The sequence below is a fragment of the Pan troglodytes genome, chromosome 9 (assembly GCF_028858775.2).
Source record: "Pan troglodytes isolate AG18354 chromosome 9, NHGRI_mPanTro3-v2.0_pri, whole genome shotgun sequence".
NCBI lineage: Eukaryota > Metazoa > Chordata > Mammalia > Primates > Hominidae > Pan > Pan troglodytes.
In genome coordinates this window covers 68,400,253-68,418,688 of record NC_072407.2, presented here as the reverse complement: position 1 = coordinate 68,418,688, position 18,436 = coordinate 68,400,253, and the positions used below count along the sequence as shown (strand labels likewise).

The window sequence follows — 18,436 nt, the reverse complement described above, 5'->3', positions numbered from 1 at the left end:
TGATAATGCAGTGCAGTGGGAAAAGGATGACCTTGTAAATAAATGGTACAGGGTTGAGTATCCGTATCAGGGGAAATGTGTCTTAATCCATACCTCACATCACATACAAATATCAATTTCAGATGGACTGGAACTCTAAATGTCGAAGGCAAACAATAAAACTTTTAGAAGAAAACAGTAGAGGACATCTTCATGATCTTAGAGTAGGCAAAGATTTCTTAAATAGAAAATAAAAGGTACTAAACAAAGGAAAAAATTGATAAATTGAATTATAAGATTAAGAATTTCTGTTCATTGAAAGACACCACTAAAAGAGTAAAAAGGTTGCTTGATATCGTCATAAAAATAAATAAATAAATATAAAGAGTAAAAAAGGAACACACAGAGTATGAGAAGATATTTTTGAGAAAAACAACTCCTAAAGGTAAATAAGAAACAGAGAGACAACCAAAATAGATAAATGTGCAATCAACCTGAACAGACAGTTCATAAAAGAGGATACACACACGGCCAACAAATACATGAAAAGGTGCTCAACATCATCGGGGAAATGCAAATTAAAGCCATAGGAGAAATCATTTTACTCCAGCCCAATTCTTTGCCTTGAAAAAGGCAAAAAAAAACAAACAAAAAAAACAATTGTTGGTGGAGATGTGCAGCAACAGGAACTTTCATATATTGCTCAGCTGAATATACTGTCCATATACCCCACAGCCCGGCAATCTGACTCCCAGGTATATACTGCAGAGAAATGAGTGCTTTGGTCTACCAACAGACATGTACAAGAATGCCCACAGTAGCACTATTCAGCATAGCCCAAACTGGAAATCTCCTATATAGCCATCAACAGCGGACTGTACACAAACTACGATATACTCACACCATGGAATACAGTACTACATAGCAACAAGATTACATTCACTACAACTCCATGCAACAAGGTAGATGCATCACATAAACATAATGTTGAGCAGCAGAAGTTAGATACAAGTGTTCTTGGCTGGGCTCATGCCTGCAATCCCAGCACTGTGGGAGGCCAAGGCAGGTGGATCACCTAAGGTCAGGCATTCAAGACCAGCCTGGCCAACATGGTGAAACCCTTCCTCTACTAAAAATACAAAAAATTAGCGGGGCATGGTAGCGCATGCCTGTAATCCCAGCTACAGGGGAATGCTGAGGCAGGAGAATCACTTGAACCTGGGAGGCGGAGGTTGCAGTGAGCAGAGATCGTGCCATTGCACTCCAGCCTGGGCGACAGAGCAAGACTCTGTCTCAAAAAAAAAAACAAACAAAAAAAACAAGCGTTCTTTTGTACTTCATCCACTGTGTGAAGCACAAAAGCAGGCAAAACTAATGCGTGCTGCTGGAAATTAGGAAACTAGCTATCGTTGGTGGAGTGGGAGGGGTGGTATTAGAAGGGGGCATGGTAATGTTCTGGGGCGTTGGTAATGTTGTTTCTTGATGTGAGTGCTGCTTATATGTTCAGTTTATGAAAATTTATCAAGTTAGGCTTATGATATATGTCCTTTTCTGAGTGTACATGACATTCCAAACAAAAGGTTTTTTGTTTATTTCCATGACACAGCCTCAGAAGGCCCTGAAAACGTGCTCAAAAGGTGTTTGGGGCCGGCCCCACGCCTGTAATCCCAGCACTTTGGGAGGCAGAGGTGGGTGGATCACTTGAGGTCAGGAGTTCGAGATCAGCCTGACCAACTTGGTGAAACCCCATTTCTACAAAAAAAATTAAAACACTGGCCAGGCATGGTGGTGTGTGCCTGTAATCCCAGCTATTCAGGAGGCTGAGGCACGAGAATCACTTGAGCCTGGGAGGCGGAGGTTGCCACGAGCTGAGATCACACTACTACACTCCAGCCTGGCGGACAGAATGAGACTCTGTCTCAAGGGAAAAGAAAAAAGGTGTTTTTGCTTTTGTTTTTCTAATTAGGGCCCTGGAAGTAGCCTGTGCATGTACAGGGCCCTAAAACTTAAAAGCTTCATCAGGTTCATAACAAATCGGCCTTTGGCCCTGCCAGACACATCATCTAAGTAAAAAGCAGTTTATAACTATCTCAGCCTAGACCTAAAGAGATCTTACAGGCCGGGCGCGGTGGCTCACGCCTGTAATCCCAGCACTTTGGGAGGCCGAGGCGGGTGGATCACGAGGTCAGGAGATCGAGACCATCCTGGCTAACACAGTGAAACCCCGTCTCTACTAAAAATACAAAAAATTAGCCGGGCGAGGTAGCGGGCACCTGTAGTCCCAGCTACTCGGGAGGCTGAGGCAGGAGAATGGCGTGAACCCCGGGGGGCGGAGCCTGCAGTGAGCCGAGATCGCGCCACTGCACTCCAGCCTGGGCGACAGAGCGAGACTCCGTCTCAAAAAAAAAAAAAAAGAAATCATAAGCATTTTTTCACCACTAAATATACACTAAATTTTCCAGGAATGTAACTACTATGTAAATAAGGGAAAGATTATACTTTGTTTTGTGTAGAACTTTATGAAGATTTAGTCACCATTTTAGAAAATCATATCGCCAGTGGCATTGCTACATATCTGAGTCACCAACACAATACACCTGTATTGGCCTCTATTTATAGGTGTCATATTCACACAAATAAAGCCACGTGTACCCACAAGCACCTGATGGCTCCAGTTTCCAATGTGCTGTGAGCATTTACATTTGTCTTCTGAGAATTTACACAGAAATACATATTTTATTACCATAATGTTTTATTACCATAATGTTCCTTTCATTTTTCTTTCATATTACAGTTAAGACTTTGTAGACAGGTCAGTAGATTTTATCTGGGAATTTTATTTCAGGATATTAAAGGGAGTCACAGGGTATGACAGGGTTGAGAACTAGTTACAAACCATCAGTCTATTGTTAAGAACTGTAAAGAGAATTCGAATTCCTAAACTTGGTAACTATTCTTTTATACTACTCACATCATCAATACCACAAGTTGAATAATATACTTAACTAAAATATAAATGAACGAATGAAAGAAACAAATGAAAACCCAGCTGTCATTTTCAAGAGTAATTATCTAAGTATATCTATCATAAATTTGATCTAGATATAATGAGCAGAACGAGAGGGAAATAGGAGTTCAAACTGCAAACTCTGAGTCCTTTGCCTTTATAAAACAGTAAGATCCAGTTTGGCAATCTTGAGCAAAGGGCTCCATTATTTTTCTGTTCTCTTTCAAAAATAGCTCCACCTTCAAGATTACACAAATTAGATCATTCTGCAGCAGGATTCCTCCTCACAGAGCAGCTCCTAGGAAGTGCAGACAGGCTGTCTGATACAGCAAACCAGTCTTTCAAAAAAGAAAAAAACTCTTACAGTTACATTAGAAAAGAAAAAATATTTAAAAAGAAAAAAACATGATGTTTTGGACTTTTCTATTTTGCTGGGTTAGTGACAAAGGCTATGGGGCTACAGTTATTAATGGCTTCTGCAATCTACCTCTTTGGAAACCATCAAATAAATAAGGATTGCAGAGGGGACACCAGACAGCAAACACAACGGCAGAGTAATTAGGGATATTGAGACTCAGCCATTCCCACAGCATCACTGTGGCCTAAAGCATAAGAAGAACTCATCCAGGTTTTTAAAACAATCAGGTGCCAACCTATGGATTATTCTATCACCCAGTACATTCCCAAGAAATTTTATTTCCAATTAATTACAAATGGTAAAAGTGGAAACAAAAAAAAACTCCCTCAAGAGCTCTGTCACACAGATCTCGTTCTCACAGAAAGTCGCTAAGATAAAGAGACGACAATAATTATTTTTAAAGAAAACAAACAGAAAACTGACACAAAGAAGTTAAATGAACTATTGGTGTCATCCTTGAATCCTTTTGTTCTGTCACACCTCAAATCCAATCCATAGGCAAATCCTTCAGGCTTGACAATACGCCCAGACTCCCACCACTTTCTCATCTCCACCTCCACCACCCTAGTCCAAGCCAGCATCAGCTCCCACCTAGATCATCACAGCAGCCCCCTGACCGGACTCCCTGCTTCCACACACAGTGGTCAGGGGTTCTTTTAGGGTGGAAGTGACCATCATGCCTCCTCGCTGGCTCAGAAGCCCCAGTGACTTCCCATCTCACTCAAGATCAAAGCCAGAGTCCCACAATGGCCTGTGAGATCACCCGTTTTACCTCTCTGACTTTATCCATTACTCTCTCTTTAATTCACCTGGCTCCAGCCAAACTGGCCTCCTGGATGCTCTGGAACCTGCCAGTACTTCTTGTTCCCTCTACTGGGGGGCCTCATCCCATAAAATGCACCCAGCTTACCTAAATGTGTGTTCCATGTGGCCGGCTCGCTTTCTGAGGTCTTTCTAGACCACCTTGTTTAAAACCGTGACCTCTTTCCTCTGCCCACTTATCCCCATCCAGCTTTATTCTTCCCGTCCAACACACCCTAATATTTGCTCACTCACTCACTACTGCCTGCTGCCCACCCTGTCCCCAGAAGGTAAGCTCCGCAAGAGCTGGAATTTCTGTCTGTTTTGTTCACTGCTCTCTCCTCAGTATCCAAGCAGTGACTGGTCTGTAATGTGTGCTCAATAAGTATCTTTCAACTAAATGAGGAAACAGTAGAGGTATGTGCAGGAAGAGTTACAAAGACTTATCCAAACCCACATGGTGGGGTAAAGCCAAGTGAGAAATCAAACTTTAATGTCAAAGCATTTCTGGCACATGGTTTTAAAGAGACTATAGCAATTTGCTGGCTTTTTTTTTCCTCCACATTTATTATAATTGGCAGAAATATCTAAATGACAAACAAGAAAACAGAGCCACAGTCCTAAACAGTCATTCTTCTATAGCTGTTCTCTTAAGTGGATTTAAATATAATGAAGCCTCTCCACACTTGATACAAGGCATTCATTTATCAGTGTGCCTGCCTTAGAACCAGGCCCTTCTGGAGCCTAAGTAAATATATCACTTGGCCCAAGTCCAAAGTATACAAAACCAACCTTCTGCCAGATCTTAGATTTGGGAGACCATGACCCATTTCCAGCCCAAGCTTGCTTCCCCAGTGAGATGATACTTTCCTTTTTCTCCATGGAGGAAAAAGTCAACCAAAGGGATTAATGGCCAGTGTTTAATAATTACGGCCATTCTTTTTATACTTTTTTTAAAAGGAGAGATAGGACTATCTACAAGTAATAAAAACAAAGCAATAATGACATTACATGCGTTTAATGAACAATTCTCCCCACTAACGGCAAGGGCATAAACAATTTATTGCATATCTTGGTGGCAGAGAGGAAATACAATTAAATCCATTAATAGCCACAGGAGTTTTTATGTTCCCAGAGGACGTTGGTTTCCAGAGTTGCTTATTCATTTTCATCCACAGCAAAAGCGGTGCATGGGAGAGATGACAGAATGCTGTCAACTACTTTCTACATATTTTAACTCTGAGGACATAATTTCATAAACAATAGACTTAAGGCGTATTACACTGCCCCATTCCATCGCCTGTGATTTAAAGTACCAAACAAAAACCTGCTTGTGAAGACAATGTAAAAGGTGGCTGATATGAGAGCTGCTGCAGTATAAATATTATACCATCATATTCATAGTTTCACTGACACTCCTCAAAGATGTGAAGGTCATGATTTCTATGAACATAGATGCTCAGACATTTTATTTTATTTTATTTTATATTTTTTGAGACAGAGTTTTGCTCTTGCTGCCCAGGCTGGAGTGCAATGGCATGATCTTGGCTCACTGCAACCTCTGCCTCTCGGGTTCAAGCGATTCTCCTGTCTTAGCCTCCCAAGTAGCTGAGATTACAGGCGACCGCCACACGCCCGGCTAATTTTTTTGTATTTTTAGTAAAGATGGAGTTTCACCATGTTGGCCAGGTAACTCCTGACCTCAGGTAATCCACCCACCTCGGCCTCCCAAAGTGCTGGGATTACAGGCGTGAGCCACAGCGCCCGGCCTGATGCGCAAACATTTTACAAACAAACATTTTATCTATCTTCATAACAAATGAGGTGTTTTTTTGTTTTTTTTTTTTTAAGGTGGCCAGACATAGTGGCTCACACCTGTAATCCCAATACTTTGCGAAGCTGAGGTGAGAGGATCACTTGAGGCCAGGGCAACATGGCAAAACCCCATCTCTATAAATAATTTAAAAATTAGCCGGGTATGGTGATGTGGACCTGTACTTGGAAGACTGAGGTTAGAGGATCACTTGAGTCCAGGAATTCGAGGCTGCAGTGAGCTATGATTGTACCACTGCACTCCAGCCTGTGGGACAGAGTAAGACTGTCTCAAAAACAAACAAACAAACAAAACCAAAAAACTAAAGAAAGCAGTTGTGCCCCATGTACCAGTCTACACTCTTCATTAAGCCCTGATGTTTACCATGAGAATCCATTCATCATTAAGATCCAGATTCAAGGAAATGTTAATCTGTGTTTTATACATTCTTAAAGAAGAACCAGAAACAAGTAAATATAATTGTAGATTTCCAACCAAAATGGAAAAATAAAGTCCTGATGCTTATTAAAGGTGAAAATTAACATACACCCAAAGATCTACATGTTTCAGGAGAGACCACAAATGTATTATCAGGTTTCTCCTGTAAAAGTAGAATGTAGTTTTTCTATGGCTTGAGACACAAAAAGGAAAACTTAAAAAGACAAGAGAAAAAAAAATTAACTACATTTAAACCCTCATTTTCCTAGGAGTTGCTCCGTTTTCACTGGTGACAAATGGCAAGCTGTAAACCGGTTCAGTTGCTCTTCTGCTGCCAAACCAGGGCTAAAGAAGTCAGCAGGTAAAACAGGGAAGCTGTCAAGTCAAGCTGGCTCAAAACAAAGCTGTGGTTTGCAGGCGGGGCCTGTACCATCTCTTCCGTTCATATAAGCTGGCAGGATGTAGAAACAGGATCCCGACCCAGCCACTGCTTCAGAGAACCAAAATATTTTGTTTTGACTTTGTAGTCTAATAAGCTTGGGGTTTGGCAGGATCTGTGCCTCAGGTGAACCCAAGACCTTGTGATGGTCCCACCGAGGAAATCTGAATATTACCCTAATTCTAGAAAGAAAGCATGTTTGTTTTGTTTGTTTTGTTTTGGTTGGGGGGAGGGGCAGGGAAGACAGAGAAATTAGGTTGACAAGAAAAACAGCAACAGTAATAGCTGATATTAAGTGCTTTCTATGTTGCCACACACACGATTAACATGTGTTAATAACAAAATTAACCTTATTTAATTCTGATGATAATCCTGTGAGACAGGGACTTTTCTTTTCTTTTCTTTCTTTCTTTTTTTTTTTTGAGACAGGGTCTTGATCTGTCGCTCAGACTGGAGTGCAGTAGTGCGAACACAGCTCACTGAATTCTCGACTTCCTGAGGTCACACAATCCTCCAGCCTCAGCCTCCCAAGTAGCTGGGACCACAGGCATGTGCCACCAAGCCCAGCTAATTTTTTTTTCTATTTTTTGTACAGACGGGGTCTCCCTATGTTGCCCAGGCTGCTCTCGAACTCCTGGGCTCAAGCAATCCTTCCACCTCGGCCTCCCAAATTGCTGGGGTTATAAGTATGAGCCACCACACTCAGCAGGGACAATTATTATGCCCATTTACAGATGAGAAAAGTTGAAGCATTATAGAGGTTAAAAACTTGTCCAGAGTCACTCAAATAGTAAAATCTGACCTGACTGGCTCCAGAACCCACACTCACAGCCACTATGCCACACAGCCTCTCACTGTCTATGATGGAAATTGAGCAGTGTTTTGTAATTCCAGCTGGCAAAGAATAAGGCATTAAATATTATTTGTCAGCTATGAGAACCAGACAGGGCTTGGGGGACCAAGTTTAAACACAGAAACGGCTCTGGTGTCTAGCAATCATGAGTCATGAGACAAATCCCAGCCCCGCCCACTTTTAAACTGTAGTCTTAAAAAAATGCCTTCACCTCACAGGGCCTCAATTTTCCCTTCTGAGAAAAGGGATTGTAGCACCTGGCTCTGGCAGTTTTGTGGCACACAGTAAATGCTCTGGTCATCAGCTTCACTGCAGCGAGCATCAGCGCAACTGTCACCTTACCAGAGGCCCTCCCTCACCAAGACAGCCTTTCCCCCCACACTCAGTTCCCCACCACACTATTCTTTGTGACCCTACTCGCTATCTGACCATTTATCACAGATATAACAATATAATTGTTCCTCATCTGTCACCCCCACCAGAAAGCAGACCCCGGGAGAGAATGGACTTTGTCAGCCTGTCTGCTGCTGCTTCTCCAGAGCCTAGATCAGTGCTTGGCACACAGAAACACTCAGTAAATATTTGGTGAATGGATGAATTGTGCATAACAGATAGTCATTCAATAAACATTATAAAACACTATAGGAAAATCAGTGTCATTGATTTGACAAATGTAGTTATTGAGCATCTATAAAGTAACTAAATAAAGGAACAAGATTATTTCCAGTAATGGCGAGTAGGTGTGAAGTAGCTTTATAAACTCCCAGAAGGGGTTGGGCAGGTGAGGACAGCCTTCCAAGGTAGCAGGTCAGTGAAGAGCTGAATGATACCCAGGAGCTAGTCTCAGTGATCCAAGGATCCAGGGAAAGGGTATCACAGGTAGAGGGAACAGCAAGTGCAAAAGCCCTAAGGCCAGGGTGACCCACCGCAGGAACAAGGGGAGAACGCAAAGGTGAGGTCAAAGACATGGGAAGGGGCTGCATCGTTTAGCATCTCCTGAACCATGAAAAGGGGATCTTTTTTAAGTATGACGGAAAGTTACTGGATGGTGTCTCTTATCTTCACCCACTAGAATGCAGACTTCATGAGATCAAGGATTTTGCTTGCGGCACATATCAGCTGGTCTATAAGCTTTTGCTGAATGAATGAACTGGAAGATTATAGAGGGGGTGTGACAAGTTCTGATTTTCATTTTAAAATATCACTCTGAACTGCCACTAGTGGTTACTTTCTGGGAAGGACTAAGGTGGCAGAGGTTGGGAGGGATTACAATGCAATGTGTTTGAGAGGTACCATAAAACAGAAAAACAGAAGGGAAAAGCTGCTCCCTAAACCCTGAAGCCATTTGGTGTTTGTAAACAAGAGGCAGGAAAAGGTTAGTGAGGAGGGATCAGTAAATGATGACTGATGCCCCAAGCCTTAGCGTGTGCTAAACTTTTTTTTTTTTTACCCAGACCTTTTCCCAGCAATAAACTATTAAAAAAAAAAAAAAAACCCGCTACAAAGAATGTCTCACCTACTAAGAGGAACAAAAGAAAACTCACAGACAGATACAGAAGTGCACATACTCACACACAAACACACACAATGTTTCAGAAAAACAACTGAAAAGAGGCTGGGCGGTGGCTCACGCCAGTAATCTGCTGACGCGGGCTTGAGGTCAGGAGTTCAAGACTAGTCTGGCCATCATGGTGAAAGCCTGTCTCTACTAAAAATACAAAAATTAGTCGGGCATGGTGGTATGCACTTGTAATCCCAGCTACTTGGGAGGCTGAGGCAGGAGAATCACTTGAACCCGGGAGACAGAGGTTGCAGTGAGCCAAGATCGCGCCACTGCACTCCAGCCTGGGCAAGAGAGCAAGACTCTGTCTCAAAAAGAAAAAAAGAAAAAGAAAAGAAAACAGCTGAAAAGAAAAAACGCCTTCCTATATCTCAGCACAATAACCAGTCTAGCCTGGGTGCGGTGGCTTACGCCTATAATCCCAACACTATGGTAGGCTGAGGCGGGAGGATTGCTTGAGCCCAGGAGTTCGAGATCAGCCTGGGCAGCATAGTGGGACCTTGTCTCTGCAAAAAATTAAAAAGTTAGCAGGGCATGTTGGCGTGTGCCTGTGGTTCCAGCTACTTGGGAGTCTAAGGAGGGAGGATCACTTGAACCCAGGAGGTTGAGGCTGAACAGAGTGAGCTGTGTTCATGCCACTGCATTCCAGTTTGGGCAACAGAGTGAGAGCCTATCTCAAAATCAAAAACAAAATAACCAGTCTAAAATCCTTCAGAGACAATTAACATGCCAGTCATACCCAAAATGTTAGCTGGGGGAAATCCTACTCATAATAAAGTTTTGAGAGGTAGTTTGGAAAACTAGTTTAGAAAGAAATCACATAACCACTAATGTGTCCAAAAGATCTGTCATTTGGAGGAGTTACACAGACTACAAAGAAGGGAACAGGTGTTACAGTAGGGAGCAAATTTAAGGCGTCACTCCTTTCACATCAACCTATATTTATACCAGGTCACTAAAAAACATACACAGCAAATTACCCACAGCACAATTTCTAAGATGCATACAGTTCTAAAAAGTGTTTTTGCCAAAATGACCTGTGGATACCACTGTATTTACAAAACTAAAAGTACTGAAAGTGTTGAAAGGATGAAGGGAGCCCAGGTTGATCTGAGAGTGGACACAGATCATTACTCACAAGGAGAAAAGAGGAAGAACGATATTTGAGATTCAGAAAAATTGTTGAAGCTAGCACTAAACTCAAATATTCCAACCTTTGTTGTACCTTAAAAACCTTACAGTTGGCCAGGCATGGTTACTTACAACTGTAATCCCAGCACCTTGGGAGGCTGAGGTAGGCGAATCACCTGAGGTCAGGAGTTCGAGACCAGCCTGGCCAACATGGTGAAACCCCGTCTCTACTAAAAATACAAAATTATCCATGCATGGTGGTGCATGCCTGGAATCCCAGCTACTCGGGAGGCTGAGGCAGGAGAATTGCTTGAACCTGGGAGGCGGAGGTTTCCGTGAGCCGAGACTGCGCCTTTACACTCCAGCCTAGGTGACAAGAGCAAAACTCCGTCTCAAAAAAAAACAAAAAACAAAAAACTTACAATTTAAAAGGATCTGCACAAAATTAAATAAACAAACCTGCCATCAACACTATTTTATCACCTATGCCTCGCCATCTACCTCAACACAAGGAAAGTAATGACTTAGAACATTCTCTATTCAACCATTTTTGTTTGAGACAGGGTCTTACTCTGTTGCCCAGGCTAGAGTACAGGGGCGAGATCATGGCTCACTGAAGCCTCGACCTCCAGAGCTCAAGTGCTCTTCCCACCTCAGCCTCCTGAGTAGCTGGGACCACAGGCGCACGCCACCACACCTGGCTAATTTTGTTTATTTTTTGTGGAGAGGGGTTGCCATGTTGTCTAGGCTGGTCTCGAACTCCTGGGCTCAAGTGACCCTTCCGCCTCAGCCTCCCAAAGTGCTGGGATGATAGGCATGAGCCACCACGCCCAGCCTTGGAATGTTTTAATAAACTATTTTCTAGAAGTTTTCTAGATGTGTTTCATTGGTTAGCTGTCCTACTGCGATTCCCAAGGTCAAGAGGCAGGGTGCAGGTCTGCCTAAGTGGCGATCCCTGAGTTGTGACCAAAGCCATTCTCTGGTTTTTAATGAGATAACGGGGAACACAGGTCCAGTTGACTGCCCTGTGAACGTCTATAAGGGGTAACACTCTAGAGCTGGTGCATATCTTGGTCTCTAAAACCTTTGGAAGCTGGTTATTCCTCTATCTAGGTCCACAAAGAAGACCCTGTCAGTGCTTGCCAACCTAAGAGACTGCCCACCTTGCTTGATGGCCCTCTGAAAGAAGTTCTAAGTCCAACTCCAAACTCTGACTTTCCTCAAGAGCCCTCAATATCACCCCAAGCCCTATGCTGGAAGAAGACCAACGTTGGCAAATCATTCCCACAGCTACGCTAGATTCCCACGGAATTTCCGGAATGTGACAACATGGGTGCAAGCCAGGCCAACACCAAATTTCAGAGGACCCACCATGTAGATGCATGCTGGCATCTACATCAACACCTTCAAGTCCAGGCCAGTCCAGGCGCAGTGGCTCACATCTGTAATCCCAGCACTTTGGGAGGCCGAGGCCGCCGGATCACTTGAGGTCAGAAGTTTGAAACCAGCCTGGCCAACATGGGGAAACCCCGTCTCTACTAAAAATACAAAAATGTGCTGGGCGTGGTGGCGTGTGCCTATAGTCCCAGCTACCTGAGAGGCTGAGGCTCAAGAATCCTGGGAGGCGGAGGTTGCAGTGAGCCAAGATCGCACCATTGCACTCCAGCCTGGGCGACAGAACAAGACCCTGTCTCAAAAAAAAAAAAAAGTCCAAGTCCAAACTGGACAAGCCTCCTGAACTGAGGTAGTGAAAAGACGCAGCTCTAACATTTTCTGAGGCGTACCCGCCCTCATTCCAGCTCCTACAACAACAGTGACAACTTACTGGCTTAGCTAAGAAATTGGAAAACTAGTTTAGAAAGAAATCACATAACCGCTAAGGTGTCCAAAAGATCTGTAAATCAATACATGTAAAATGGACTCTGTGAAAGTCATTATCTTTCTAACTCATGTAATCTGAGCTTCCACAGGGACGATGGATACTATTACCCTGATAGAGATGATATTCTATTACAACACTCACAATGTGAAATTCAAATCTCCTAAGGTACAAACATGCTTTTAAGACTTTTAATGTGACTGAGTGCGGTGGCTCACGTCTGTAATCCCAGCACTTTGGAAGGCCGAGGCAGGTGGATCATGAGGTCAGGAGATCGAGAGCATCCTGGCTAACATGGTAAAACCCCGTCTCTACTAAAAATATAAAAAATTAGCTGGGCGTGGTGGCGGGCACCTGCAGTCCTAGCTACTTGGGAGGCTGAGGCAGGAGAATGGTGTGAACTCAGGAGGCAGAGCTTACAGTGAGCCAGATCGCGCCACTGCATTCCAGCCGGGGGACAGAGCGAGACTCCGTCTCAAAAAAAAAAAAAAAAAAAAAAAAGACTTTTAATGCTAGGGTAGTAATAGAAATTTCATCAGGTCTTTCTTATTTGATCAATTACATTTACTTTATACCTATAATTTAAGAAATACTTTCTCCCACGCTTCTATAGATCCAATTTTATATATATTTCATCCACATCTAAGAATGGATGGTAAGTAAAAGTATTCCCATAAAGATGAAAAAACTAAGGCATGGGCCAGGCACAGTGGTTCACACCTGTATCCCAGTACTTCAAGAGACTGAGGCGGGAGGATCACTTGAGCCCAGGAGTTCGAGACCAGCCTGGGCAACACAGCAAGACCCCATCTCTACAAAAAAATCTTAAAATCAGCCTAGCATGGTGGCAAGTGCCTATGGTCCCAGCTACTCAGGAGGCTGAGGTGAGAGGAGTGCTTGAGCCCAGGAGGTCTAGGTTGCAATGAGCCGTGATTGTGCCACTGCACTCCAACCTGAGTAAAAAAGCAAGACTGTGTCTCAAAAAAACAAAACAAAGGCTGGGCACGGTGGCTCACGCCTGTAATCCCAGCACTTTGGAAGGCCAAGGCGGGCAGATCACAAGCTCAGGAGATCGAGACCATCCTGGCTAACACAGTGAAACCCCATCTGTACAAAAAAATACAAAAAATTAGCCAGGCGTGGTGGCAGGCGCCTGTAGTCCCAGCTACTCGGGAGGCTGAGGCAGGAGAATGGAGCAAACCTGGGAGGCGGAGCTTGCAGTGAGCCGAGATTGCACCACTGCACTCCAGCCTGGGCGACAGAGCGAGACTCCATCTCAAAAAAAAAAAAAAAAACAAAACACCATAAAAAAATTAATAAAATTAAACTAATGCAAGGAAGAGTTTGTCCTAGTATATAGTAAGAAGATAGAGTAGTATATCTTGGCTCGTATAGTGCTTCTGTGGTTAAAGGGGCAAATGCCCCCAAGCGTTTTCATGAAAGTAACACTTCTGCTGCAGACCAGTCATGCCGACTCAGCTATGGCCACCTTCTGTGGATCCAACGCTTTTGTCCATTAAGGCTTGACCTCAGCACCCACTTAAAAAAAATGTGGCCTAAGGAGAAAAGTGACTGATAACTGCCAACTCCTACCCTAAGTTCACATACACATAAGGGTATGCAAATGGGCTTTGGATATGGTTTGCGAGTGATACAGCAGAGCACATTTCATCTCTTAATAATCACTTTTATGCCACTGAGGAAATTTTGAATGCTTGTAAAATTTAGTAATTTTTCTGCCTCTCCTACTTACAGCAACACAAAAAGAAAAGAACATCAGGGAAACCTCACCATACAAAGGCAGAAGGGAAGGGATCAACAATGAGGCTCTAACACCCTTCCTTTAACATCAAGCAGCATGCCACCTGGTCACCATAACCCTGCACCACGGTCCATGCCATACTGGACCATAGTAGAGGAAGTACTACTTAGCATGAAGGGGAAACAATGCTAACTTCTAAAGCTTGAATTTCATAAAAGATAAAGGAACTATAGCAAAACTACCTTTTTGTAACAGAATCTTAAAAGCCAACTGTATTTCACAGTGATTACCTCTGGGAAGTGAGAAGAGGGATGGACTGGGGGCTTTTTCCTTTGTGCTTTCCATCTTTCCATACTGCTCAAATTTCTAATCATGGACATATATTAATCATTTTGTCTTTAAATAAAAATGCTGGTAAAAGGCTGGGCACAGTGGCTCACACCTGTAATCTCAGCACTTTGGGAGTCCGAGGTAGGAGGACAGCTTGAAGCAAGGAGTTCAAGACCAGCCTGGGCAACATAGTGAGACCCTGTTTCTAAAAAAAAAAGAAAAAAAAAAAGCCAGGTGTGATGGCACATGCCTATAGTCCCAGCTACTTGGGAGGCTGAGGCTGGAGGATTGCTGAGCCCAGGAGTTGGAGGCTGCAGTGAGCTATGACTGTGCCACTACACTGTAGCCTGGATGACAGAGCAAGACTCCATCTAAAGAAAAAAAACAAAAAATGCTGGTGAAAAATGTGATCAACAGAACAATTTCATTCTTTTAAAACCAGCTGTGAGTAAGCTATTCACCTATATAAAGTTTTTCAAAAGTACTATGTATTCTGGGGGAATTTAACAGATGTTAAATAAGAGCAGACACCTACCTGAAGAACAACTACACTGCTCTTTATTTAAATATCTAATACAGGAAACGGTATTTTTTTCAAAAGAAAATTATATTTTGACAGGCATCAAGAAAAGCAGCAGGACCTTCCTAACACTGTACTGTTCGAGCCCCTCTTCTCTGCCCTAAGAGACCAAATCCCATGACATTCTTATGCACACCTAACCTTAGATCCACAAGCATGTTTACATTTCTAAAGGGCATGTATCTCATGTATTTGTGTCCCGTTTGAGTTACATGAGACAAGAATGTTAATCCCTCCATAGAGTGCTGCATGTTGCCTATATATTCTAAACAACATGAACAAGGACACCCAGGAGACCTCAAATTAACCAGATGACTCTAATAATTGGAAAGACCAATGGCAGGCCATTTTCTCCCCACAGGGTGTTATTCCGGCCTGCAAAATGCTCAAAGAGCACATGTGTTCCACAAGGAGTGAGGAGGTACAAGGGTGATGGATGGAAAACAAGGTCGGAGCAGGACAGTGGACAAACTCAAGGAGTGGTCAGTAAACGTGACATAACTGCACACTCCCGGAATGTAAAAATAAGTCCGCCTAAGCCTCTCACAGCAAGTTAGCATAATAATTATACATTTGATCAGGATGCCTGGCTGTTTCTTAGGCTAATAATTTATTACGTGGACTTTGCAGTGACCAAAAGACCTAGGGGCAGACCAAACATCAACAGCAGTCAATGATTTCATTCACGCCCCTCTGCTGCAGCTCCTTGCCAGTCGGCTCGCGCCTTTTCAACCTAACGAGATGGAGAAGGCAGCTGCCCAAACGTCACCAAACACAGGCATGAAAGTGAAGGAGAAATGGGAAAGACTGGACCCACGTAGGAAGGAACACAGTGTTTCTATGTGTGAAAGAGGTGGGTTAGGATACTTCAGCGATAAAAGATGGGCCTGTATAGAAAGAGAGGCCTGCTTAGGATCAAGAGAGGAACACCATCACATACTCAACTCTCGCTTGAGCTTGGTGTTGTGCTATGGATCTGGCCACAGCAAACTAAATTAATGTGGCTCCTGATTTCCCTAGAGAAAGGACAGAGAAAAAAAAACATTGTGTAAATCTGTTAAGTGATGTGGAAACACAGAGTGGAAGCAGCCTGTGGAAACAATCTACTTTTGCCTAGTGAAGTCCCAGATCTATACCCTGCGAGCGGCAATCCCACCCCTCCATATGAATACAACCTAAAGAAACTTCTGCACAAGAGCACTAGGAGTCCTGGGGGGAAATGTGTGCATTACTGTGGGTGTTAAACAGGAAACAACCTACATATTCAAGAGAATTACAGTATATTCATTCACACAACAGAATACTACCCATCATGAAAATATTTAAACTATGGCTACCATACCACATGGATGATTCTCACAAACCTAATGCTGATTTAAAAAAAAATAAAAAAACCAATCAAGTCACAGAACACATACAGGATGACACCATGTACACAAACTTCAAGAACATTCAGAACTATAAAATATATAGAGATGCATTATGTAGTAAAACTAATTTTTTTCTAACAAGGGAAATGATAAACACAATTCAAAATAGTGTTTACCTTTGTAAAAGGAAGAGGGGAGACAGTCAGGAAGGGGCACCCTGAGAGCTTCAACAGAAGCGATAATGCTCTGTTCCTTAAGCTGAGCGAAACAGAAAGATGTACTCTCATCATTCCTATCTGGGATATATATATAAAACAATATTATCCAGAATAAAGGTGGGGAAAGGAAGACAGTTGAGGGGGGAGCCCAGCAATCCTCTCTAACTCTGACTTACACATCCGTCTGCCTAACCAACAGTGAGGAGAGAGCCCAAGACTTCAAGGCAACAGAATCAACTCAGCTACAAGGTGACAAAAAAGAACACCTCCAGGCACTTCTCTGGGCTTTCTGGGTGAAACCAGCTCCACACACCGTCTTATTCAAGTGGCAAACTGTAAGACACAGCACACTGTCCCCAGAGTTGGAGACAGACTGCCTTGCCAATACAGAAACAGAAAATATTCCCAAACTCAGGCCTATTTTGCCAATGGAAGGAAAGTCCCCAGATGGTTCCAACAGACAGAGAGGAATGGATTGAATTTAGGAACAAGGCAGTAATTTCATAGAGCCCTGCAGAGCTGGGAGATTCTGGGACCAGTTTTAGTGGGGGAGGGGAGGTAAAAATACACTTGAGGACACATTAAATAGGGCCCCAAAACTAAGAGCCTAGCGCTTGGGACAGAACGTGTGTAATATGAAGTTCAAATGAACATGTGTGCCGAAGGCTAATGAGAAGCCCCTAGGGTGATTATATGAGCTTTACCTGCAAGAGGTGACAATCGAGTTTGGCACATGCTGAGTCTATTGGGAAATAATAATATCAAGAGATCTATACCACATCCATGTATGTACAGCTCCCGGCGCCGGCGAGGCAGGAGAGTGACTTACTCAGGGAAACTGACTGCCAGGAAGGCCGGATTCGGTCAGCCCAATCGGAGAAAGCCCGGGGCCGAGGCCAGAAGGTCCCTCCGGGAGGACAGAAGGGTGGTCCTGGCCCCAGGCAGAAGGTGGGGCTGCCAGGAGAGGGCGGGTCCCCGTGGCAGGAGTCCCGGGAGGCCTGGCTGGAGCCAGGCCGGGCCGCGGGACAGTCGGGGAGATGGAGGGCGGGGACCCCATGGGCGCTGGGGCGGGGAGGGCTGGGCCCCGGCGGCCACCCCGCTCCCCCGGCGCCCCGCCGCACCCTCCCGCGCTCACCTAGGCACGCAGCTGGACGAGCTCCGGTCCACCTCCCAGGTGGCGTACAGGTTCATCTGCACCGGGGCGGGGGTGCGGCCTGGCCCCGGGCCACCGGGAGGCGCGGAGCCCGAGGCCACCGCCACGGCCATGGAGGTGGAGGTAGACGAGGACGAGGAGGAGGCAGCCGCCGCCGAGGTGGACGAGGACGACGAGGTGGCCTGGGCCAGCTTGGGGGGCGTCGGCTGCTGCGGCGGCTGCTGCTGCTGCTGCTGCGGCGGCGGCTGCTGAGGGGACTGGGCGACCCCGGATCCCCGCTGGCCGCTGCCGCCCCCGGCGCCTCCGGGACCACCGCCCGCCCCTCCGCGTTCCGCCATGGCCCGGCTAGGCGGGGGTTACGGAGGCCGAGGCGACGCCGATCTGGCTCCCAGGCTTCCCCCGCGGCGGCGGCGGCGGCGGGGGCGCGGCAGCCTCCTCAGCCCGCCTGCCCGAGCGCGAGCAGCCAGCGAGCTGCACGCACGCGCGGGGCCTCTGGGCGCGCGGGCCTCGCGCTCGACCGCCGCTGCCTGTTGCGGCTCGCGAGGCCGACACGGGTGGGCGTGTCCGGGAGGGGGCGGGGAGCCCGGCCCGCGCGGCCCCACCCAGCGCGGAGGGGCCGGGCCGGGCGCGCTCGCGCCCTGCGTGCAGCCGCGCGCGCCCCTCGCTCCCGCGGAGTAGAAGGGGTGGTCTGTGGCCAGCGCGCG

General features: G+C 45.1%; 1 protein-coding gene across 2 annotated transcripts in view; it reads right to left on the bottom strand.

Annotated features, from left to right (window-relative positions):
- The window catches only part of PACS1 (phosphofurin acidic cluster sorting protein 1), a 173,586-nt gene extending 155,298 nt beyond the window's left edge, over positions 1-18,288 (bottom strand). Inside the window, exon 1 of one of the 2 annotated variants that reach the window (XM_001170787.7) lies at positions 17,715-18,288. In XM_001170787.7, the coding sequence (XP_001170787.1) occupies positions 17,715-18,070 (356 nt within the window). In that variant the 5' untranslated portion in view covers positions 18,071-18,288. Of the gene's footprint in view, positions 1-17,408; positions 17,611-17,714 lie in introns of those variants that run through there. The other variant, XM_063783108.1, reaches the window with a different exon arrangement.
- Between the last annotated feature and the right edge of the window lie 148 nt (positions 18,289-18,436).